Below are 25525 nucleotides of genomic sequence, written 5' to 3'. Positions count from 1 at the left end.
CAGGACAGGGTAGTTTCCAGAGGGTGTGTAGGAGAAGGGAGCATCTCGGACATTTACAAGGAACTTATGAGGTCAGAGAAGACGCAGACCGAGGAGCTGAAGCGCAAGTGGGAGGAGGAGCTGGGAGGAGAGATAGAGGATGGTTTATGGGCGGACGCGTTGAGTAGAGTCAACGCATCCGCAATATGTGTCAGGCTCAGCCTGATACAATTCAAGGTCGTTCACTGGGCTCACATGACAGTGGCCCGGATAAGTAGATTCTTTGGGGTGGAAGACAGGTGCGCAAAATGTGCGGGAGGACCAGCGAACCATGTCCACATGGTCTGGGCATGTCCGAAGCTTAGGAGATTTTAGCAGGGGTTTGCAGAAGTCATGTCCACGGTGTTAAAAACAAGAGTGGCGCTGTGTCCAGAGGTGGCGATTTTCGGGGTGTCAGAGGACCCGGGAATCCAGGAGGAGAAAGAGGCAGACGTTCTGGCCTTTGCTTCCCTGGTAGCCTGGAGACGGATACTATTAGCTTGGAGGGACTCAAAGCCCCCGAAGTCGGAGACCTGGCTATCAGACATGGCTAGCTTTCTCCGTTTGGAGAAAATCAAGTTCGCCTTGAGAGGGTCACTGTTAGGGTTCGCCCGGAGGTGGCAACCGTTCGTCGACTTCTTCGCGGAAAATTAATCGTCAGCAGAAGGGGGGGCAGTTAGTTTAGCTTAGAGTAGGGGGTTAATAAAGGTGGGACCTGTAAGGGAGGGAGATGGCTTTTGCACTATGTTTATAGTTTCATGTACATTGTTTATTGTGTTGTTGTCATAATACCAAAAAATACCTCAATAAAATGCTTATTAAAAAAAAACCATAGTAAAGGTAAGAATGATCATAACATGATAGAATTTCACATTCCGTTTGAGGGTGCAAAAGTGTCTTAAATTTAAATAAGGGCAATTACAAGTGCATGAAGTTACAATTGGCTGACTTGGAATGGGAAAATAGGTTAAATGGTAAGATAGTAGCTAAGCTGTGGCAGATATTGAAGGAGACAGTTCTCAACTAAGATATAGTCCATTGAGAAAGAATGGCTCAGCGGGAAGCATGCAACATCCACAGATAACTAAAGATCTTAAGAATGGTATCAAATTAAAAGAAAAGATGAACAATGCTGCAAAAATTTGTGATAGCCTGGACATTTGGAAATAATTTAGAAATGATTTAAAAAAAGGAGAAATTAGAGCACGAGTGAAAACTAGCAAGAAATATAAAAACAGAGTTAAAGCTTCTACGAGTATATAAAAAGGAAAATAGTTGCTGAAATAAATGCTGGTTCCTTAGAGGGTTGGACTGGAGAATTAATAATGAGAAACAAGGAAATGACAGAGACTTTGAACAAATATTTTATATCCGTATTCACAGTAAAAGACACAATTGGATCCCAAGAACAGTAGAAAATTAGTGCCAATGAGAGGGAAGAACAATCACTGTCATTAGTGAAAACGTGCTAAGAAAACTAACGGAACTAAAGGTTGACAAGTTTCCTGGGTGTGATTGCCTGCATCCTAGGATCTTAAAAGAAGTGGCTGAGAAATAATGGATGCATTGGCTGTAATCTTCCAAACGTCCCTAAATTCTGTAAAGATCTCAATGTATTGGAAAACTGCAAATGTAACAGCACTATTTAAGAATGTAGGAAGACAGAAACCAGGAAACCAGCAGGTCAGTTAGTCTAACATCTGTCATTGGAAAATTGCTAGAATCCATTATTAAGAAGGTAGTCGCAGGACATATAGAAAATTAAAATACCATCAGGCAGAGTCAACATGGTTTTGTGAAAGAGAAATTGTGTTTGACACATTTATTCGAATCCTTTGAGGATGTAACAAGCAGAGTCGATAAAGTGAAACTATTTTGATTTCCACCCTATGTAACTAGAACAGCAATAGCAGTGACAGAAATGGAAAGCAGCATTGCTATTTTTAGGGCAGAACGAATGTCTGGCATGTATTTAATTTTTTGATTATGTGTTAGACCACATTTCTGGTGATGCCTATCTTTTTCAAGTTTAGCAGTCTCATTGGCACAAGCTTAATAACAGTATGGACCAATCAGATACATAGAGGTTAACCATATTTTGTTTTCTCACTTAACAGGTACTCCTGGAATTCCTGGCCCCAAGGGAGGTGATGGTTTCCCAGGTCCTCCTGGCCTTATTGGACCACCTGGCCCACCAGGTACATTTAAGACAATGTAATATAAACCAGCTGATTTGGTCATGTAGATAGATAAGTCCATGAGCTGGATTTTCATTTTCAAAGCAGGTAGAGGAAGTTGGGATAATTCCCACTCGGACCACCCGCCTTGGGCAAAAGTGTCAGGAAAATTATTTTTGGGCTAGAGGAAGATTTATAGTGGAGTTCCCCTGATGTATACTAATGACCCAGAACTTGGTGTACAGGGCACAGTTTCAAAATTTGCAGACAATATGAAACTTGGAAGCTTTGTGAACTGTAAGGAGGACAGTGTAGAACATTAAAACAACATAGACAAGTTGATGGCGTGGGTGGACATGCAGCACATGAAGTTCAATGTAGAGAAATGTGAAGTGACTCATTTTGAAGATTATAGAATCCCTACAGTGCAATAGGAGGTCATTCGGCCCACCGAGTCTATACCGACCCTCTGAACGAGCACCCTACCATGCCCCCCCCCCCATCCTATCCCTGTCACCCCATAACACCACCTAACCTTTTGGACACTTTGGGAAATTTAGCGTGACCAATCCATCTGTCTTGCACACCTTTTGACAGTGGGAGGAAACTGGAGCACCCGCAGGAATCCCACACAGACACGGGGAGTACGTACAAACTCCACACAGATAGTCACCCGAAGCTTGACTTGAACCCGGGTCCCTGGTGCTGTGAGGCAGCAGTGCTAACCACTGTGCCACCCTTTAAGAGACAATATAAAATGATGGGTACTCTAAAGGAGGTGCAGGAGCATAGAAGCCTGAGTGTATGAGCGCAGAAGTCATTGAAGGAGGCAGGACAAGTTGAGAGAGCCTGTTAATAAAGCATGAAATATCCTATTCAAAAACATAAAATGCTGGAAAACCTAAGCAGACCTGGCAGCATCTGTGGAAAGAGAAACAGAGGTAAAATTTCGAGTCTCTTTCATTCTTCTTCAGAACTAAAGAGGTAGAAATGTGTTGAATTATGTTCTGTATAAGAGGGGGTGTAACAGATGGAACAGAGTAGAAGTTCAGCGATTGGTGGGAGTGAGGAAAGACTGCAACAAAGATGCATAGGACGTGAGACCGAGGAAGTGTCAATGACAGTAAAGGACTCTAGATTATGTTAGAAGTGGCATAAAGGTCAGGGGCGAAATTCTCCGGAAACGGCGCGATGTCCGCCGACTGGCGCCCAAAACAGCGCAAATCAGACGGGCATCGCGCCGCCCCAAAAGTGCGGAATGCTCCGCATCTTTGGGGACCGAGCCCCAACCTTAAGGGGCTAGGCCCGCGCCGGACGAAATTCCGCCCCGCCAGCTGGCGGAAAAGGCCTTTGGTGCCCCGCCAGCTGGCGCGGAAATGACATCTCCAGGTGGCGCATGCGCGGGAGCGTCAGCGGCCGCTTCCCGTGCATGCGCAGTGGAAGGAGCGGAAGGGAAAGAGTGCCCCCACGGCACAGGCCAGCCCGCGGATCGGTGGGCCCCGATCGCGGACCAGGCCACCGTGGGGGCACACCCCGGGGCCAGATCGTCCCGCGCCCCCCCCCCCAGGACTGTGGCGGAGGCGGAAGGGAAAGAGTGCCCCCACGGCACAGGCCCGCCCGCAGATCGGTGGGCCCCGATCACGGGCCAGGCAACCGTGGTGGCACGCCCCGGGGCCAGATCGCCCCGCGCTCCCCCCCCCCCCCCCCCCCCCCCCCCGGACCCAGGAGCCCGCCCGCACCGCCGGTAAGGTAGGTGGTTTAATTTACGCCGGCGGGACAGGCATTTTAGCGGCGGGACTTCGGCCCATCCGGGCCGGAGAATCGAGCGGGGGGGCCCGCCAACCGGCACGCCGCGATTCCCGCCCCCGGCGAATATCCGGTGCCGGAGACTTCGGCAACCGGCGGGGGCGGGATTCACGCCAGCCCCCGGCGATTCTCCGACCTGGCGGGGGGTCGGAGAATCTCGCCCCAGTACTCAGACCAACTGACAAATGGGCCAGTGGAGGGGGTTTGCATGGGGTAAAAAAATATTCGGGATATTTTTTTAAAAGGGCCAAAATGGAAGAGAGAGATCACAGTTTAAAGTTGTCGAACTCCATTTTGCATCCTGAAGGCTAAAATCGGCCTAATTGGAGGATGTGATGCTGCTCCTCCAGTTTATGTTGGGCATCACTGGGGCCTTGCAGCAGGCCATGGATAAACAAGTGGACATGAGAGCAAGATGCTGACTTAAAATGACAAGCAACAGGAAGGTTGTGGTCATGCTTGTGGACGGAGTGAAGGTGTTCTGCAAAGTGGGCACCCAGTCTGCATTTGGTCTCCCCAATGCAGAGGAGCCCACATTGGGAGCAGCGAATATAGTGGACCAAATTGAAGGAGGTGCAAGTGAAATATTGCTTCCTCTGAAAGGGGTATTCCTTGAAAGGACCGACACGGTAGCACAGTGGTTAGCACAGTTGCTTCACAACCCCAGGGTCCCAGGTTCGATTCCCGGCTGGGTCACTGTCTGTGCGGAGTCTGCCATTCTCCCCGTGTCTGCGTGGGTTTCCTCCAGGTGCTCCAGTTTCCTCCCACAGTCCAAAGATTTGCAGGTTAGGTGGATTGGCAATTCTAAATTGCCCTTTGTGTCCAAAAAGGTTGGGTGGGGTTATTGGGTTCCAGGGTAGGGTGGAGGTGTGTTAGGGTAGGGTAGTGTGCTTGGGTAGGGTGCTCTTTCCAAGGGCTGGTGCAGACTCAATGGGCCGAATGGCCTCCTTCGGCACTGTAAATTCTATGATTCTATAAAAGGTGAGGGAGGGAGGAGCTAGAGCAGCAGGTGATACATCTTCAAGTGATCCGAGAACCACAATAGGGTCCCTTATCCTCACTTTCGTCCCCACCACCTTCTGCATTCAAAGGATCATTCTCTGTCATTTCCGTCAACTCCAGCATGGTGCCACCATGGAACACATCTTCCCCCTCCTCACTCCCGTCGGAACGCCGCAGGAATCGCTCCCTTTGTGGCACCATGGTCCACCCCTCCATTATCCCAACTCCTCATTTCCTTCCCACCGCACCGATCCTTGTTTACGTTTCAGATTTCCAGCACCAAACAATATTTTGCTTTTATAAAATATCCCAGAATTTATTAATCCTGGAATGGAGTTCGAGAGCAAGGAAGTTAATAATCTTTTTTTATTGTCACAAGTAGGCTTACACTGCGATGAAGTTACTGTAAGACCTAGTGGAGATTTGATGGGGGTATTCAAAATCGAGAAGTGTCTGGACAGAGTAAATGGAGGGAAACTGTTCCCGTTTGTGAAAGGCGCAGATTTACAATAATTGGCAAAAGGAGCAAAAGTGACAAGAGGAAAATCTTTTTCATGCCGCGAGAGGTTAAAGTCTGGAACACATTGCCTGAGTGTGTGGTGGAGGCAGACTCAATCGAAGTATTCAAAAGGAGAATTAGACTGTGATCTGAAAATGAAGAATGTGCATGGTTACGGGGAGAAGGTGAGAGAGTGGTACTCGATGGCGTGCTTATTGGGATAGCCAGTGCAGGCACAGTGGGTTGAATTGCCTCCTGCGCTGTAACAATTCTGTGATACGAGAGAAAATTGGCAGTCTTTCCAAGCTTTGTGGTCTCATATGGCCCTTCCGTGATAGCATGCAACACACCATTCAGTTTAAAAAGACATTAGCAGGTATCATTCCGCACCACCAGCAAAGGACAACCTCATGTGTGGCACTTGCAGCAGACTTTGCTTTTCCAGAATCTATTTCCTCAGCTGTGAAAAGAGGCAGGCGGTCTCATCTAACCTCACCGAACTTATGAGACTGCATTCGCGTCACAGAATTCCTACAGTGCAAAAGGAGACCATTTGGCCCATCGAGTCTGCACAGCCCTCCGAAAGAGCACCCCGCATAAGCCCACTCGCCTGCCTCATCCCCGTAACCCAGAGCCAATGACCAATCCACTCAACCTGCACACCATTGGACATTAAGAGGAAATTTAGCATGGCTAATGCACCTAAATTTCATATCCTAGCGGGTGGAAACCGGAGCACCGGGAGGAAACCCACGCAGACACGCGGAGAACATGCAAGCTCCACAATGTCACCCAAGGCTGGAATTCAACCCGGGTCCATGACGCTGCCACCCTTATGAAAAGAAGTGCAGTTGGTGGTCCAATATCATGATCAGTAGCAGCCTTAATCCATTTATTTTGTTTTCAGGTGGACCAAGTGCTCCAGGACTTCCAGGTCATCCAGGAGAGAAAGGACATCCAGGTCGTGACGGTATCCCTGGCCCAGCTGGTCTGAAGGGAGATCCAGGTTAGTTTGCTTACTTAAGAAAACTTATTGCACCGAGAGGGTGGTGGGAGTCTGGAACTCCTTCATAACATTTTTTAAAAAAATATTTTATTAAGGCATATATAATTTTAACAATTTGCAAGAGGAAAAACCATAAAGTAAATAACACCCACCCAACCAACCACCAAACCCAACCTACATGGCTCACATACATAGTTCCCCAGTCCTCCTTTTCAACGAAATATTTCCCACCTCAATAACCCCCCCCATGCCTCCCTCTTTCCTTTTAACCCCCCACCGGGCAAACCCTAACATCGATCCCCACAGGGCGAACTTGATCTTCTCCAACCTGTGAAACTCGGCCACATCACGAACCCATACCCCCGATTTCGGGGCTCCGAGTGCCTCCATGCCAATAAGATCCGTCTCCGGGCTGCCAGGGAGGCAAAGGCCTCTCTCGCCCCCTGGTCTCCCGGGTCTTCCGACACACCAAAAAACGCAATTTCTGGGCTCGGAACCACCCGAACCGAACCTTTGACATGACATTGGCAAATCGCTGGCAAAATCCCCTAAGCCTCGGACATGCCGAAAACATATGGACATGATTTGCGGGCCCACCCGCACACTGTCCACACCTGTCCTCCACCCCGTCAAAGAACCTGCTCATACGGGCTACAGTTATATGCGCCCTGTGGACCACCTTGAATTGTATTAGGCTAAGTGTAGCACATGACGAGGACATATTAACTCTACTCCGGGCATCCTCCCACAACCCCACTTCTAATTCCCTACCCAGTTCTTCTCCCCACTTACACTTCACCCCCCTTATCAGGGCTCCCTTCCCATTCCATGAGCTCTTTTAAAATTTCCGATGCCTCCCCCTCCCCCACACCCGTTTTCGACGCTTCCTTCTCCTTTTTCCCTTGGGGTGGCAGGTGCGGAAAGGTCAAAACCTGCCTCTGCACAAAGTCCCTCGCCTGCAGGTAGCGGAACCCATTCCCACCGGGCAGCTCTTTACTGCCTGCACGCTCCCTGCCAGTGACAGCGGGAGCATATCCCACTTTTGAAAGTCCTACTTCTTCTGCTCCACCAACCGAGCCAGATTCAGCTTGTGCAGATGCTCCCTCTCCCGCGCAGCCTGAATGTCCAAGTACCGAAAGTTCCCTCCCACCAACTTGAACGGCATCTTCCCCAATCTCTTCTCCTGTCTCCTTGCTTGAATCGGAAAGACCTCACTCTTACCCATATTCAATTTATACCCCGAAAACCTGCCAAATTCCTCTAAGATCCCATAATCTCTCCAATTCCCCCCCCGCCCCCCACAGTGGGTCAGAATTGTACAAAAGCAGGTCGTCCGCGTATAGCGAGACCCTGTGCTCCCACCCCCCTTCCGTCCTATCCCCCGCCAGTCCGTCGATGCTCTCAACGCCATTGCCAGTGGCTTTATAGCAAAGGCAAACAATAGTGGGGCGAGTGGACATCTCCTTGCCTCGTCCCCCGGTGCAGCCTGAGGTAATCGGAGCTCACTTGGTTTGTCCGTACACTCGCTACCGGTGCCTGGTACAGCAACCGGACCCAGTCCACTAAACCCTGCCCAAACCCAAACTGCCCCAGGACCTCCCTTAAGCATTCCCACTCCACCCGATCAAAGGCCTTCTCTGCATCCATGGCGAGACCCTCACACATTTAAGAAGTATTTAGATGTGCACTTGTGATGCCAAGGCACACAAGGCTATGGGCCAAGTGCTGGAAAATGAATTCAGCTTAGAACATAGAACATAGAACATGGAACAATACAGCGCAGTACAGGCCCTTCGGCCCACGATGTTGCACCGAAACAAAAGCCATCTAACCTACACTATCCATTATCCTCCCTATGTTTATCCAATAAACTTTTAAATGCCCTCAATGTTGGCGAGTTCACTACTGTAGCAGGTAGGGCATTCCACGGCCTCACTACTCTTTGCGTAAAGAACCTACCTCTGACCTCTGTCCTATATTTATTACCCCTCAGTTTAAAGCTATGTCCCCTCGTGCCAGCCATTTCCATCCGCGGGAGAAGGCTCTCACTGTCCACCCTATCCAACCCCCTGATCGTTTTGTATGCCTCTATTAAGTCTCCTCTTAACCTTCTTCTCTCCAACGAAAACAACCTCAAGTCCATCAGCCTTTCCTCATAAGATTTTCCCTCTATACCAGGCAACATCCTGGTAAATCTCCTCTGCACCCGCTCCAAAGCCTCCACGTCCTTCCTATAATGCGGTGACCAGAACTGTACGCAATACTCCAAATGCGGCCGTACCAGAGTTCTGTACAGCTGCAACATGACCTCCCGACTCCGGAACTCAATCCCTCTACCAATAATGGCCAACACGCCATAGGCCTTCTTCACAACCCTATCAACCTGGGTGGCAACTTTCAGGGATCTATGTACATGGACACCTAGATCCCTCTGCTCATCCACACTTTCAAGAACTTTACCATTAGCCAAATATTCCGCATTCCTGTTATTCCTTCCAAAGTGAATCACCTCACACTTCTCTGCATTAAACTCCATTTGCCACCTCACAGCCCAGCTCTGCAGCTTATCTATATCCCTCTGTAACCTGCTACATCCTTCCACACTATCGACAACACCACCGACTTTAGTATCGTCTGCAAATTTACTCACCCACCCTTCTGCGCCTTCCTCTAGGTCATTGATAAAAATGACAAACAGCAACGGCCCCAGAACAGATCCTTGTGGTACTCCACTTGTGACTGTACTCCATTCTGAACATTTCCCATCAACCACCACCCTCTGTCTTCTTTCAGCTAGCCAATTTCTGATCCACATCTCTAAATCACCCTCAATCCCCAGCCTCCGTATTTTCTGCAATAGCCTACCGTGGGGAACCTTATCAAACGCTTTGCTGAAATCCATATACACCACATCAATTGCTCTACCCTCGTCTACCTGTTCAGTCACCTTCTCAAAGAACTCAATAAGGTTTGTGAGGCATGACCTACCCTTCACAAAGCCATGCTGACTATCCCTGATCATATTATTCCTATCTAGATGATTATAAATCTTGTCTCTTATAATCCCCTCCAAGACTTTACCCACTACAGACGTGAGGCTCACCGGTCTATAGTTGCCGGGGTTGTCTCTGCTCCCCTTTTTGAACAAAGGGACCACATTTGCTGTCCTCCAGTCCTCTGGCACTATTCCTGTAGCCAATGATGACATAAAAATCAAAGCCAAAGGTCCAGCAATCTCTTCCCTGGCCTCCCAGAGAATCCTAGGATAAATCCCATCAGGTCCCGGGGACTTATCTATTTTCAGCCTGTCCAGAATTGTCAACACCTCTTCCCTACGTACCTCAATGTCATCTATTCTATTAGCCTGGGGCTCAGCATTCTCCTCCACAACATTATCTTTTTCCTGAGTGAATACTGACGAAAAATATTCATTTAGTATCTCGCCTATCTCTTCAGACTCCACACACAATTTCCCATCCCTGTCCTTGACTGGTCCTACTCTTTCCCTAGTCATTCGCTTATTCCTGACATACCTATAGAAAGCTTTTGGGTTTTCCTTGATCCTTCCTGCCAAATACTTCTCATGTCCCCTCCTTGCTCGTATTAGCTCTCTCTTTAGATCCTTCCTCGCTACCTTGTAACTATCCATCGCCCCAACCGAAACTTCACACCTCATCTTCACATAGGCCTCCTTCTTCCTCTTAACAAGAGATTCCACTTCCTTGGTAAACTACGGTTCCCTCGCTCGACGCCTTCCTCCCTGCCTGACCGGTACATACTTATCAAGAACACGCAGTAGCTGATCCTTGAACAAGCCCCACTTATCCAGTGTGCCCAACACTTGCAGCCTACTTCTACACCTTATCCCCCCCAAGTCACGTCTAATGGCATCATAATTGCCCTTCCCCCAGCTATAACTCTTGCCCTGCGGTGTATACTTATCCCTTTCCATCATTAACGTAAACGTCACCGAATTGTGGTCACTGTCCCCAAAGTGCTCTCCTACCTCCAAATCCAACACCTGGCCTGGTTCATTACCCAAAACCAAATCCAACGTGGCCTCGCCTCTTGTTGTCCTGTCGACATATTGTTTCAGGAAACCCTCCTGCACACACTGTACAAAAAACGACCCATCTATTGTACTCGAACTATATCCTTTCCAGTCAATATTTGGAAAGTTAAAGTCTCCCATAATAACTACCCTGTTATTTTCGCTCTTATCCAGAATCATCTTCGCCATCCTTTCCTCTACATCCCTAGAACTATTAGAAGGCCTATAAAAAACTCCCAACAGGGTGACCTCTCCTTTCCTGTTTCTAACTTCAGCCCATACTACCTCGGAAGAAGAGTCCCCATCTAGCATCCTCTCCGCCACCGTAATACTGCTCTTGACTAGCAGCGCCACACCTCCCCCTCTTTTGCCTCCTTCTCTGAGCTTACTAAAACACCTAAACCCCGGAACCTGCAACATCCACTCCTGTCCCTGCTCTATCCATGTCTCCGAAATGACCATAACATCAAAGTCCCAGGTACCAACCCATGCTGCCAGTTCCCCTACCTTGTTTCGTATACTCCTGGCATTGAAGTAGACACACTTCAAACCACCTACCTGAACACTGGCCCCCTCCTGCGACGTCAAATCTGTGCTCCTGACCTCTATACTCTCATTCTCCCTTACCCTAAAACTACAATCCAGGTTCCCATGCCCCTGCTGCATTAGTTTAAACCCCCCCAAAGAGCACTAACAAATCTCCCCCCCAGGATATTTGTGCCCCTCAGGTTCAGATGTAGACCATCCTGTCTGCAGAGGTCCCACCTTCCCCAGAAAGAGCCCCAGTTATCCAGAAATCTGAATCCCTCCCGCCTGCACCATCCCTGTAGCTTCTTTTCACTGGCTTCCGATGTGAAGCATTATTTATGTTTTGAATTTCATTCGAATTCAATGGAATTGAAAATCAGGAGGGATGTACAATGGGTGACTAAATAGGCATCGCCCATTTTACACTTTTACCCAAAGCCAAAAACACGCTCAGTGTCAGCAACTAAACTACGATGTCCAGAAGCCAAGTGCTTACCCCAAAGTAGAGAACAGAGGATGTGGAAGAGACCAGAGAGCTAGAGGTCTACTCTCAGGAGTCACAGAACACCATTTGTGGAGGCCCAGCTCCTTCAAAAGATTGGGGTGGGCCTTGTTTGAGGGGGCGGGGGATGTAAACAAAAAAATTGAACTCTTCGAGCTGACTGTGCAAGTGTTGAGCAATTCATTAATTGATAACCACGATCTGGACAGATAATATACTGAGATATTATGGAACGAACCATCAATAGGCCAATTTTGCTGCACATTTTGCATTGTCTCAAAGTTGTTTGGTCTCCAGATTCGCCATGACTGAAAAATATTCTAAACTTTAAAAAGTTCAACAGAGTGCTTTTATCTTTGAATTGTGTTGTTTTTTTCCACTTCCCTGATCAGTGTGATTTTTATCTGCAGGTCATCCAGGCTTAGGACGTCCAGGTCCTCCGGGTCCTCCAGGAATTCACGGTAAAGGAGAAATCAGAAAAAGATCAAATTCATAATTGACTGAAACATTTTTCTTTAATTTTACAGCAGGAGTGCCATGTAATCCTATAAATTTTCAATTGGAAGATTCCATTGACATTGGATTGCCTTTTAATTCGACAATGATCAAGAGTAAATTTCACGTTTGTAGTAATAAATGCCGTAAAGCAGAATCTGCTGATGAAGCAGAACTATATATGTATTCAAAAATGAATAACAAAGTTGTAACGTAATCTGACTGCTGAAATTCAATAGGGCCCTTTAGTGTCCCTCATGCATCATACATTTTACATAGCGCATACTGCTGGCTCAGTAATATGAAAACCACAGTGATGACAGCTAAAAGTAAAACTGAAGCAGCACTGATCAAACACTGAAGGTCATAAGCAGAATTCTGTTGCATTATTCAGAAGAGGCTATAATGTAGAGAGGAGGCTGTTCAGACTCAGTGGTAGACTACGACCAAACTGTTCCGATAGGTATTTTTGTAGAATATTAAGTGCCAACGAGTAATGTTTGTGTGCAGTGTGATCAAGGGGTTCAAATAGATTATATATATATCAAAGAATGAGTATCTGAGAATGAAGAGCGGGTTTCTCCCTAATCCAAAAGTTCAGGTAAAATAAATTGTGGGGGCAAATGTTGAGTGATTGATGAATGTCATCTGCATTATACATACCACTGAGTTTATGGCAGCAGTTGTAACCTTTGCCTGACTCCTCCCAATGTTTTTGAGGCGGGGGTAGAGCTGAGCGCAAACAGGCAAGTGCATTCTAACTTTCAAGCCGGAAGCAAAGTTGACACAACACTTGCTAAGATCCAGGGCCTTTTTAAAGTGGATCCAGCGATCTGCAGGGACCAAACCAGTGTCCCAGCACAGCTTGTCAGTTTCAATACTGCTCGTCAATTGCAGCCAGCCTCTAGTCTATGCCATGTGCGTGTGTAGGGATTGGGGAGCAGGGGAGGTAAAGCAGAGCTGGGGAGTGCGTCCAGATTGGCAGCAATATTTTCATGAAGCCAGGAGGAGCACTCCTACCATTAAAATAGAACGGTGAAGATATTTTGGGGCAGCTTTGGAACAGCCAACAGACAGGTATTTTTACATACGCTGATTCGGACACTCAGTGCCAGGTTATGTGAGTGCAACATTTGTAGCTCACTCTCAACCGACGTGCCTTTAAACTTAAAGCAGGAGGTTCTTCAAAACATTCCAACTGTGACCTAACTAATGTCTTGTACAACCCGACTTCATGTTATTGAAAAGTAGTCCATACACTGCCAATCATTGGTTCAGACCAAAACCACCTGATAGCAATTTCTGACTTCCTGTCAATCACTATGGATTGAAATGTTGAGTGTCACGTTCTGCAGACAATGCCAAGAAACTGATGTACCACCAGTGAGCAGTTTCACTGCCAATGACAGCTAACTTTTCTAATCATTCAAATATATGAGATGACATGCAATGTTGTCCAGATCCATGCCAGGCCAAAGGTTTCAGTGTGCTTAGGGACAGTTCTGTTGAGAGTCCCACCATATTTTTACAAGTATTCTGAACTCTGTTGCAATGGCTCTAAGGTTATCAAAACCACAAATTGAGTAATACTCTTTAAATTTATTCACCTATTATTCTGTATAGTTTCTACCCAAAACTGTCTAATGATATAAAGGATGATGGTTATCAGCAGAGAAAATGCTTATGAATGATCTGAATCATTGATTTGTTAAATATATCTCAATTGATGGTCAATCCCAAGCCATTCACTGTCTAATGTGTTCTCATATAGGACCAAAAGGAGATCCGGGTATTCCAGGTATCCCAGGAGGTCCTGGGGCTCCAGGTCTTAAAGGCGATACTGGATTCCCAGGATTCACTGGTCAGCAAGGTCCCCCTGGTCCACCTGGACAACCAGGGCATTCGTTGGAAGGCCCAAAAGGTTCGCCAGGCTCTCCAGGCCAACCAGGAAGATCAGGTAAGACTAAAAGAAAGATATTTCTTCCACAGGTGTTTTGCCTTGACCCACACGCCTGCGCACTATTTTCATTCAGCTGTATTTGCATGTGTACAATGTACCTGCTTCATGGGAGCCACAGGTCACAGAAAACACAGTGTTTTTCATCTTCAAGCATTCTCATTATCAAACACATCCACAATTTCCTTTGTCTATTCTACATCACCCTTATAGCACATCTTCAAAACATTATGTCCCACATTTCATTCCATTGTTTGTCGGCTCAGTCTCATTCGGATCATCTCACTATGGGGACTATCCCATACCTGGGCAGATCACTGGTGTATATAATATTTTGAGATTCAGTAGTTTCAATGCAACAGTTCTTGATTTTAATAAATCACTTACCCCGTTACTGGCAATGAGATTGGGGCAGGGGGAGGGCTGTGGTTTGGGTTTGGTGATGGCCTGAGGCGAAGGACATCAATCTTTGTCCGTGTTTAAATTAATGAAAGGCATTTGCTTAAGTATTGTCACATTTTAAATTTTATCAGTATACAAATTCTATGCAAGTCTCAAGCATTAAGTGTATGAAGTGGATATTTTTAGTGTGTAGGAACACAGATAGAAAACACACAATCAGGAGAGAGATCCCTAGGGCGTGTTTGTTCAATATTTAGGCTTAAGCGTTTGATGCAGTGTAAATACTGGGTGAATAATTCATTTGGTTCCTTTGAGTAGCTACTCCATAAATGCACGTGTGAGAAGTTTTTTGGCTTGCTATTTCTAGTAGAATTGGAAGTATACTCTAATATAGTATAGAGGCTTACAGGTCGACATATTTATGAGGCGCATGGGAAACCTGGTAAGTCCAAGGATCCAACCTCATCAGCACCTTATTATAATTTAACTCTTCCATTTCCCAACTAGCTACAGGAGGTGAGAGCTGCGGATTCTTAAGATGGCACTGGGAGAGAACACCCTGCAAGAGCAGGGTTTTGGGAGAGGGTGGGGGTGGAGAGTTGGGAGGTTGTCAATTGCAGCCAGGGCTGGAGAGATGAGCAGCAAGGAGGCTGAAGGCTTTCGTGACAGCCCCCGAGAAATGCTGATAAATGTACACCCCACTCCATTTCGTTGCTAGGTTTCCCTAATCTGGGGAAACCCAGCCAACAAGAGTTAAACTTCAACCAGGCTCTCAGTTGTTTATTAGGGACTCGATTTTAAACATGACAATGAAGTCCCTCAGTGACGAGAGACACGCGTGACACATTACCCACTGTAAACACGGCAAAAGGCTTGTCAGGTTCAGGTTCCATTTGTCCTTTTTTGACTTTCACTGCCCCTCCAGAGACCACCCACCACCGTTTCATTTTGAAGGCACAGTGTTAGCATCACCAAAGGAGCTCTTAGATTTTGTCTGTAAAATGGTATTTCAGTGCACTGGGCATTGACACAACGGGGGTAATGTTAATGCCCAAAACGAACAGGTGTGGTCCGGGTCAGTTAAATAGTTAAAAATATGAATCACAACTCCAGGGCGGCATGGTGGCCCAGTGGTTAGCACTGCTGCCTCACAGCACCAAGGACCAGGGGTTAATCCCAGCCCGGGTCACTGTCCATGTGGAATTAGCACATTCTCCCCATGTCTGCGTGCCCCCCCCCCTCCCCCACACAACCTAAAATGATGAGCAGCGGAGGCAAATTGGCCACGCTAAATTGCCCCTGAATTGGAAAAAAATAATTGGGCACTCTAAATTTTTTTAAAAATGAATCCCAACTCCAACCCACCACCAATCTTCCCACATCCAGTTTTAAGGGCCACGTTTTCTAACCATCAGGAAACCCAGCTGCTACACAGGGAACAAAGTACTCTTGAATCCAGAAGCTACGTGCCTTTCCACTAAGCGGTTGGATCCAGTTTACCTGATTTACCAACCCCACTGTGAACTGACACCATCCCAACACTTCAAATCTTCCACACCAACTCCTGCCTCAATCCGACCATTCTAATCTGCCCGTCTTTAACCCTTCCATCCTCTTCACCTCCCCCAACCCCACCAACCTTGCTGCTCCTCCTGCAGACTGTTCCAACTTTGCTCCCCCCCCCCCCCACCCCCCTTCCTCCAACACTTCTGATCTCCTTCAGGAGACCTCTGAACTCACCCATTCCCAGCTTCTGATCTCACCTCTAGCCTCCATTGGTATGGGCCTTGATCTTGCCTCTTGGTTTTGATCTCCTGCTTGCTTCAAAGCCTGGTCCGCCTTCAACCTCCACCTCCAATTTCCACCCCGTCGCAGCCATTTCCAATCCCTCTCTTCCTCCTCTCTACTTCCTGGCTGTAGCCTGGTGTTGAAGAACGGCCTACCTGGCAGCCAGTCATTCTTTAATCAAGCAAAATTAAAAATTGCGAATCAGGCCAGACATTAAATTTCACAGGATCTATGTGAACCCTGTTCTTCCAGGATTTCAGACCTCAAAGTACCAGCCCGTTCCCGTACCAGCCTCCCCGAACAGGCGCCGGACTGTGGTGACTAGGGGCTTTTCACAGTAACTTCATTTGAAGCCTACTTGTGACAATAAGCGATTTTCATTCATTTTCAAGTATCTGTCTATCCTGTGCCTCACCTCAAATTTGATACTCAACCAAAAAACTGCAGGGATGTTTATTCATTCGTTTTAGACAAAATGGGCTGGATTCTCCGTTTCTGGGACTATGTCCCCACGTAAAAACTGTGGCCTTTCACGACAGAAAAACTGGCGTGAAAAGTCCACATATTCATAGCCCTGCAGGGGGCTGGCTGGGACCCGCTAATGAATCTAGCAGCTTTAGCTGCAGATACAGGCACCCGCATTTCCGGGTCAGAGGCCGCGCAGGCGCACGGCGGCAGCCTTTAGCGGCCGCGCCGTTCTCCATGACGGACTCAGACCGCGGAGCTGGACCTCCTAAATCGGCCGAGCGCCCGACCCGGACCGCCAGCCCAAAAATAGCCCGGTCCCGTATGAGGCACACCCTGCCCTCCGATCGGCCCACCCCCGCCCCTGGCGGCTGCGGACTCTGCTACGCAAGTATCCCGAACGGCAGGATCATATTAGATCCACGCTGTCGGTACTTCGGCCGGTCGGGGCGGAGAATGGCGGGGCGGGCCTTCAGCAATGGCCGCAGGTAGGAAATACGCGGCTCGGCGTACTCACCGGGTATGCCGTTTTTCGGGGCCCGGAAGAATCAGGGAACCAGCGCCGGTCTCTGTTCCATGCTTGAAAGTAGATTCTCCGCCCCGGCGCAATTCCGGCGTCGGGGTGCAGAGAATCTAGCTAAATATTTTTGTTTCTAGTGAGATTTTGCTTTCTTTTGTTGACAAGCACCAGGGCCTGGATATTTGCCACAATGGAGAGGCTCTCTACCGTGGCGGAAATCCTAGAAATGGCCAAAATTTTAACGTCCTGTCCCCAAACTGTCATTTTCCATCATCTCCCAAACTGGATTGGAATTGGCCAGGGCTTTGCACATGTGCATTCACAGAAGTAGCTGGCTACTTAAATCATCAGCTGCCTCCACTGACGTGGGATTTTGGGAGAAGGAGTGTAAAAACTGGAGTGTGCAGAATAGAACAGGTAAGAGGAGGTCTAAAGCTGATGGATGTGTTTGGATGACCAGGATATTCCTTTGGATAGAGGTCTGTGACACCTTTTACAGAGGTATGGCATATTTAGGAAGAGGTAAGGCACCCTTTGGGACTGTTAAGAGTACATGATTATGTACTTTTTATGCGCAAACCCAATGGAATTGTCCAGCTGTCAAGGAACTGTAAAGATATGTCAAGCTGTCAGACCTGTCAAAGATATCCAGGAAGTGTCAGATTACCTATGGAAGTGGCTTTAGAAATAGTGGATGCATTGGTGGTCAACTTCCAAGATCTATAGACCCTGGTACAGTTCCTACAGTTGAAGGGTAGCTAATATAACCCCACTATTTAAAAAGGAAGGTAAAGAGAAGGTAAAGAGAAAATGGGAAATTATAGAGCAGTCAGCCTGATGTTGGTAATTGGGAAAATGCTGGAATCTATTATAACAGATTTAATAGCAGAACACTTGGAAGGCAACAGAATCGAACAGGGTCAGCATGGATTTACGGGAGTGAAATCATGCTTGACAAAATTACTGGAATTCTTTGAGGATGTAGTCTGTAGAGTTGATGAGAGGGATCCAGTGGATGTGGTTCATTTGGACTTTCAAAAGACTTTCGGCAAGGTTCCACATAAGAGATTAGAGTGTAAAATTAAAGCGCATAGGATTGGAGGTAGTGTGTTGAGATGGATAGAAAACTGGTTGGCAGACAGGAACCACAAAGTAGGAATAAACAGGTCTTTTTCTGAATGGCAGGCAGTGGGTTACCGAAGGGTTCGAGGCTGGGATCCCAGTTACTCACATTATATATTAATGATTTACATGAAGGGAAATAATGTAATATCTCCAAAGCTGAGTGGGAGGGTGAAGTGTGAGGAGGATACAGAGATGCTTCAATGTGATTTAGATAAGCTGAGTGGGCAAATGCATGGCAGATAGAATGTGGATAAATGTGAGGATAAACAAGAAGGCCGATTATTATCCAAATGGCTATAAATTAAGAGAAGGGAAAGTGCAATGAGACCTGGGTGTCCTCTAGTCACTGAAGGTAAGCATGCAGGTGGAACCGGCGATAAAGAAGGCAAATAGTATGTTGACCTTCATAGCGCGAAGATTTGAGTACAGTAGCAGGGATGTCTTGCTGCAATTATAGAGGGACTTCGTACGGTCACACCTGAATTTTGTGCAGTTTTGGTCTCCTTATCTGAGGAAGGACGTTCTTACTCTTGAGGGAATGCAGGGAAGGTTTACCAGATTGATTCCTGGAATGGCAGGAAAGACTTATGAGGAGAGCTTGAGTCTGTTAGGATTATATTTGCTGGCGTTCTGAAGAATGAGGGAGGATCTCATAGAAACCTAGAAAGTTCTAACAGGACTAGACAGGGTAGATGCCGGAAGGATATTTCCATTGGTGGGGGAGTTTAGAACCAGGGTCACTGTCTGTGGATATGGGATAGACCTTTTAGGACTGAGATGAGGAGAAGTTTCTTCACCCAGGGAGTGGTGAGCCTGTGCAATTTGTTACCACAGGAAACAGTTGAGGCCAAAACATTGAATCTTTTTCAAGAAGTTAGATATCTATCTTGGGGTGAAATAGATCAAAGGATATGGGGGGGAAGGCGGGAACAGGTTACTGCGTTGGATGATCAGCCATGATCATAATGAATGGCAGAGCAGGCCTGAACAGCAGAAAAACCTGCATCTGCTCCTTTTTCTATCTTGTTGGAGTTGGCATGGAGGGGGCAAGGGCAAAGGGTTGTGGGTGGAGGGCATGGGTTAGTATATGTTTGCATGAAGCTGGCATAGGGGATTCGCAAGCAAAGGGGGTGGGTAGAGGGGCACTAAGTTCCCATTGGCGGTATGGGACCATGGGTTATGGGTGAGGGTACATGAATTGGTATAAGGGGTATGGGAGAGTGGGGGCATAGGTTGGCATGGATGAGACATGGGGAGTGTGTTGAGGGGTGATGGCTGGAAGAATGTTTTTTGCTTGGTTAGGCTTTGCACCTTGCAACCTGTGCCTTTATTCCACGGTCGCCACCCCCCTCAAAAGCACAACCTGCAGGCTGACATTTGTAAAGATCTGGGGCTGGATTCTCTGCCCCGCCGTGCCACATTTCTCTTTTACCCCGCCGGCGGGATGCTCCGTTACACCGGCTAGTCAATGGGGTTTCCCATTGTGGGGCAGCCCCATGCCGTCGGGGAAACCCCCGGGCTGCGGGCAAAACGGAGCATCCTGCCGGCAGAGAATCCAGCCCCAGGTTCGCCAAGCCAGGAAATCTGGCGACGAGGTGACCTGGAGATGGAAATCGGTTAAAGCAGAGGGACTGTGTTTTAAGATTGCAGTTTTACGGTGTGTCCCATTTTGCAGAAAGAGGGTCATTTTAACTTCTCGTGTTGCTTTGATGTGGATTTAAACGCTGGGATTTGAGACTTCAGCGGAGTCTGACTACGGGGAAATATCGAAATTTGAAGAATCTTGATCAAGTTTCCAGTAGACGAATAGGTCCCTATATAAAGCTGCTCTCGTTGAGCAGATACAAGGATGTTTGGGAAAATCAAATGTCATACTAGTACAATGAGCAAGTGTTCTTCTAAGATTGAGTTGAAGGTTTCTCAGGGGACAGTAGAGGGAGCTCAGAACTGAAGATAGGAAAGCGAAAAACAAAAATTAAGTTGTCGAACATGTTAATTTTCACTCCTGAGTAATATTGCCTCACATTTAATAAAAAGAACTGAATTGAACAGCAGTGCAGGGTGATTCCAGTGAGTATCTGCTCAGCAAGGTAATTCTGTCTGCATATGGTTGCATGGTAATGCACTGAATTAAATGCTTCCATCTAACAGCTGGTGGCTTTTCATAGACTAACATCATTGCAGTCCCGGCAACCCAAGGTGAAATATTGCGTTTGTTTTGCCTTCTTAATATTGAAAGGGGAACCCAGCCTCAAATTTACATGCTTAATATTTTGTAAAAACACCACCTGTATCAAGTGTTTTGAACTTTTTTGCTCTCGAGTTGTGCAGTTGGACCTTTAAAGTTTTAAAAATATGCTTTTGACCCAAGCAGTTGACTCTCCGCCCCACCCAGAGTAAAGTGGAGCCCTCTAGAAAGCCTCATGGAATTCAGTGATTTCACCTGGAAAAGCAGTCAGATGTTGAAATTGACCAGAACACCTCGGGACTATGGAAAGAATGTGGGGCCAAAATCGGTTGCACTCCGCCTAGCAACAGGCGAGGGGATCACAATGTTCAATTACTGCGCACACGCTTGGTGGAATGCAGGCAGCACAGAATCTTCGTACTGCCTGCTTATTGGCATGATGTCCACACACAGCCAGCGTAAATCTCACTGTTCATTGTCGTCACACATCAGCAGAGAGCCCATTACCATAAGACCATAGGATATAGGAGCAGAATTAGGCCACTCGGCCCATTGTGTCTGCTCCGTCATTCATATCATGGCTGATATTTTTCTTATCCCCATTTCCCTGCCTTCTCCCTGATTTCAGAACCAACATGGGCTCGCTCTACTTAAAAGCTCACCTACACCTCTTAAAGGGAAGGTGCCCTGTGGCTGGAGCATAGAATCATAGGATTTACAGTGCAGAAGGAGGCCATTCGGCCCATCGAGTCTGCACCGGCTCTTGGAGCAGGTCCTTTATGAACTGAATATGACCAGGAGGAAGGATGAAAGAACATGGGAGAGAGCTGGCAGCCGGACTTTCCGACACTGAACAGAAGATTTTGGTGAAGGAAGTGGAAAGGAGGAAAGATATCCTGGGCTGGATTCTCCCAAAATGAGACTATGTCCCCGCGCCGGCGTAAAAACGGTGGGGTTTTACCCCAGAAATTTCTATTAAAAAGTTGGACTAATTCAGTGCCCTGTAGGGGGCTAGCAGGAATCCGGAGTAAATCTCGTAGCTTTAGCTGCAGATACGGGCACCCCGCACTTGCAGATCGGAGACCATGCATGTGCATGGTGGCGGCCACCAGCGACGGCACCGAGCTCTATGGCGGACTCGGACCGCGGAGCCACACCGAGAAATGAGACACCCCCAATCAGCCACGCCCCCGAGCATCTAACCATGCCGATCTAACCCCGGGCCGCCTATAAAGCCCCTCCTGGCCTCCGGTCCACCCGCTCCCAAGCAGAGCGGCCGCGGACTGAGTCCGCAGCCGCCACGCCAGCATCCTGACCGGCAATAGGTGGTTAGTTCCACGGTGTCGGGAACTCGGCCGGTCGGGAGCGGAGGATTGCTGGGCGGGCCTCTGGCAATGGCTCCCCGGCCGCGGAGCGTACTCCGCGGTAACGCAGAATTTCGGCCCAGAGAGTCACCGGACCGGCGGCGGGGCCGATTACGGCGTGAAAGTGGATTCTCCGCCCCCGCACCGGCCGCGATTTCGGAGCGGGGCTGCGGCGAATCCAGCCCCCTGTATCTGCAGGAGGACATGACATACTGCAAATCAATGGTAAAGAGACAATGGGAGCATATAATCGTAGAGGTCAATGCTGGAATGCAGTTCCAAGGACATGGACGTGGTGGCGCAAGAAGTTTAATGACAGCACATGAGTTGTCAGTGAATGCACCTTCAAGTGCCATATCCCACTAACTGCATTACCAGCCCCTGCCACTGCCCAATTCACCACACTTGATTCACTCACGTACCATCAATCTCTATCAATCAGGACTTTTACTGAACATTCATATGATTCATTGTTACTTACTTACCACTGTTGCAAACCTCACACCCACATCTCACATCCAGCTCAGGTTGCTGCCATGCACGTTCACACTTCTAACAGAGATGTGGATACCAGTGCAGGGTGTCATAGCAGTGCAGCAGTCTATCCTCAAAATTATTCTCCCAGGGGTGTCGCAATGGCTCCTTGGAGCATGAACTTGCTGTCCTTCCTCAGGATGACAGCATTTCTAATCCCCACTCCGCCCATCCCTTGCTGTTGTCTGCCAGCCCAAACTTCTGTCACCAATGGTGAAAGCATTCAATCTGAAGTCGGACCTTTTTGACCCTCAGCTGCTTAAGGACATTCGTGAAGCCCATCTGCAGTCTCCCCTGATTGAAAGTCAGCATCTTCCACTTGTCACACTGCTGCCACCAGGATATTACTCTGTCGGAGCAGTAGGGTGATCAAAGGCACCACGAGGATGCTGAAAAATGATGGGAAAAAGTATCAGGATGGAAAAGTGGTGTAAGGGCCACCAGCTCTACTGCCAGCTTTTTACGCCATTTCTTTTGACACTTCAGTCAAAAGAAATCCTGCCTTGGTTTATAAGAGATCAGAGCCCCTCAGGAGACACACACACACATGGGAATCCACACGGATATGGGGGAAAAAAAACTCCTTCCCCCCCCCCCCCCCCCCCCCCCCCCCCACCAGACACGGGTGCAGCCATATGGAGCTTCCCAACAGAAGCCCTCCCCCAAGGGGGCACTGCCAGGGTACTTTTCAGGTATGACCCTCTTCCACCTGGGAGCTGTAAGGTAAAGTCGCCAAAGTTCCAGATGACCATAGGCTGCTTTCCCCTTTGAGGGGGAGAACTGATTGGGATGATTTAACCCGAGGATCACCACACCTCAGGTGAGGGACAAGGCCTAGAAGGCGGGGCCTTCATGAATAATCTCAGCCGGTACGGGAATTGAACATTGAATTGAAAGTTGGCCTCACTCTGCATCACAAACCAGCTGTTCAGCCAACTGAGCAGCAGCTAAAAGAGATCAACCAGCAACTAACTTGTTAGTAGTTTATTATTCTTTTAAATACTGCTGGTGAGGCAGTCCTTTCCTCTGCTCCATGCGTGTTCACCATTTAAGATGGGGGTGGTGGCTGCAGCACCTGACGCATAGAGTTCCAAAGTGGCAGCACTGGCATCAAATCAGAGTTCCATACTGAGTGACATCATGACCTGCCTGTTCAGCGTACTTCAGGCGTGATAGCACCTTTCCCAAGATGGCATTCAGCAGACGTCACATTAGAAATATGCACTCACCCTCTGGGCATGTTTTGGACCCAAAAGTAACACTTATAAAGAAGCAGGTATGCTTCCGAGCCCAGTTTCTCGCCGTGTGTGTCTACGCACGACTTAAGGACAGGTTCAGTCTTGGATCTGGGTCCTTTATGGTCAACTGGTTTGTGAGTGTTCACTATCTGGACTTGAGCATTGTGAATAACCACTTATGCCAAAGACCACTGGCATCTACGAAGTTATACTACCACACCTGCACTCCCGCCCCCCCCCCCCCCCCCCCCCCCTTCCCCCACACGAGGCACAAATCAGTGCTTTTAAAAGCAAGCTGGAAAATAGCTAAAAGAAATTATGATTTTCCTGCTGTCAGTGGGATACTTGGCACAGTGCGGGCAGATGAATGTCTGTCTTTAGCCCTGTTTGTATTTCAGAGCTGTGCTGAGAAAGAAGCATTTTTTTTTGATTAACATATAGATCTCATGGGCAATGCTTTAATCTTCAAAGGACTTACATTTTCATTGAATTAATCCACTGAACCAAAAATCTTGCAATAAACAAATAAGTGGCTTGTCCAATGTTTTACTATCCAGAGCCCATCTCAATAAGTTGAAGGGAAAATCCCTTGCTGATGAATTCACTCAATGGAATTCCTAACATGGAATGGAACATTGTGCTTTTTGGCCAAGTATCTTAATCTAAGGATGGCTGGGTCCCCCTTTTCCCCTCAATTTGAGAATTTACTTTGGTTGTACCTTGTTGCTTTAACTGGCTTATATTAAGTTTCTAACCAGCAGTCTTCTTTTGTGATATGATATATCTGACGTATCTAATGATGACATTTGGGTGAACCTTGACCCTCCTCAGGTCCTCCAGGTTAGACCTTTAAGCAATAATTAACTTGGATGAATTAAGATTTCAATAGCAGTAATGTACTCGGGGTTAAATGATAAAATATAATATGAGCTTTCATTTCCTTTTTATCAAAACTTGCACTATTCCTGCACACTTTGCAAATGTGACTCAGTGGTGTTCCTCCAAAATTAACACCACTAAGCTTTGAAATCCAATCTCCCAACAACAAAAGTAGGTCATTGTGCAATCCCTTCCTTAATGGAGGTAACATTTTGGACCTTTCTGTCAATTTTTAAACAAAGTAAGATTGCACCACTAAGGAATGAAAACTAAATGGTATGAGCTATGAGGTTGGAGCAAAGAGTGCAGGAATAGATAACTTACATTGTCCTAGGTATGCCAACTGACTGAACATAAACCCACCCTCCTGGAAAACTCCTTTACACAGACTTTCTTTAAATTAAATAAATTTAGAGCACCCAATTCATTTTTTCCTATGAAGGGGCAATTTTAGTGTGGCCAATCCACCTACCCTGCACATCTTTGGGTTGTGGGGGCGAAACCCACGCAAACGCTGGGAGAATGTGCAAACTCCACACAGACAGTGACCCAGAGCCGGGATCGAACCTGGGACCCCGGTGCTGGGAGGCAGCATAGCTAACCCACTGCGCCACCGTGCTGCCCTCCTTTAAACAGACTTAATATTGGAAAGATGGGTCTTGATTTAATGGGCAGAAAGGGCCCAGGCAGGCGAGGGTAATAAGAGCCCGAGCAACCCAATCCCACCCGTTTATAATTTTGCAAATGAAAACAAGGCTCTTGCAAAAGACTTAATCTGGCCATCGGGAGCCTACATGTGTTCATTTAAATGGGGACTCACCCGCCCTCCCGCCAGCCATTAAGATTGGCAGAGCTTCCAGATTGCCACATCCACCCTGTTAGTACCAGGGCCATAATGTTCTATATTTGTTCTGTATCGGAATCAAATGCTGTATCACCTGTTGTATATCTGCGATCCTGAGACTTTTTAACCATGGAGGG

At 47.5% G+C, this 25525-nt stretch overlaps 1 protein-coding gene across 1 annotated transcript in view; it reads left to right on the top strand.

Moving 5' to 3' along the window:
- Nucleotides 1-25525, top strand: part of col4a5 (collagen, type IV, alpha 5 (Alport syndrome)) — a 314324-nt gene that overhangs the window by 244235 nt on the left and 44564 nt on the right. The window contains exons 39-42 of the mRNA XM_072505790.1: nt 2136-2216; nt 6410-6508; nt 12000-12050; nt 13856-14041. Of these exons, the coding sequence (XP_072361891.1) occupies nt 2136-2216; nt 6410-6508; nt 12000-12050; nt 13856-14041 (417 nt within the window). The remainder of the gene's footprint in view (nt 1-2135; nt 2217-6409; nt 6509-11999; nt 12051-13855; nt 14042-25525) is intronic.

This window comes from Scyliorhinus torazame, chromosome 5 (assembly GCF_047496885.1).
Source record: "Scyliorhinus torazame isolate Kashiwa2021f chromosome 5, sScyTor2.1, whole genome shotgun sequence".
Classification (NCBI taxonomy): domain Eukaryota; kingdom Metazoa; phylum Chordata; class Chondrichthyes; order Carcharhiniformes; family Scyliorhinidae; genus Scyliorhinus; species Scyliorhinus torazame.
This window is presented reverse-complemented; position numbering and strand designations above follow the sequence as displayed.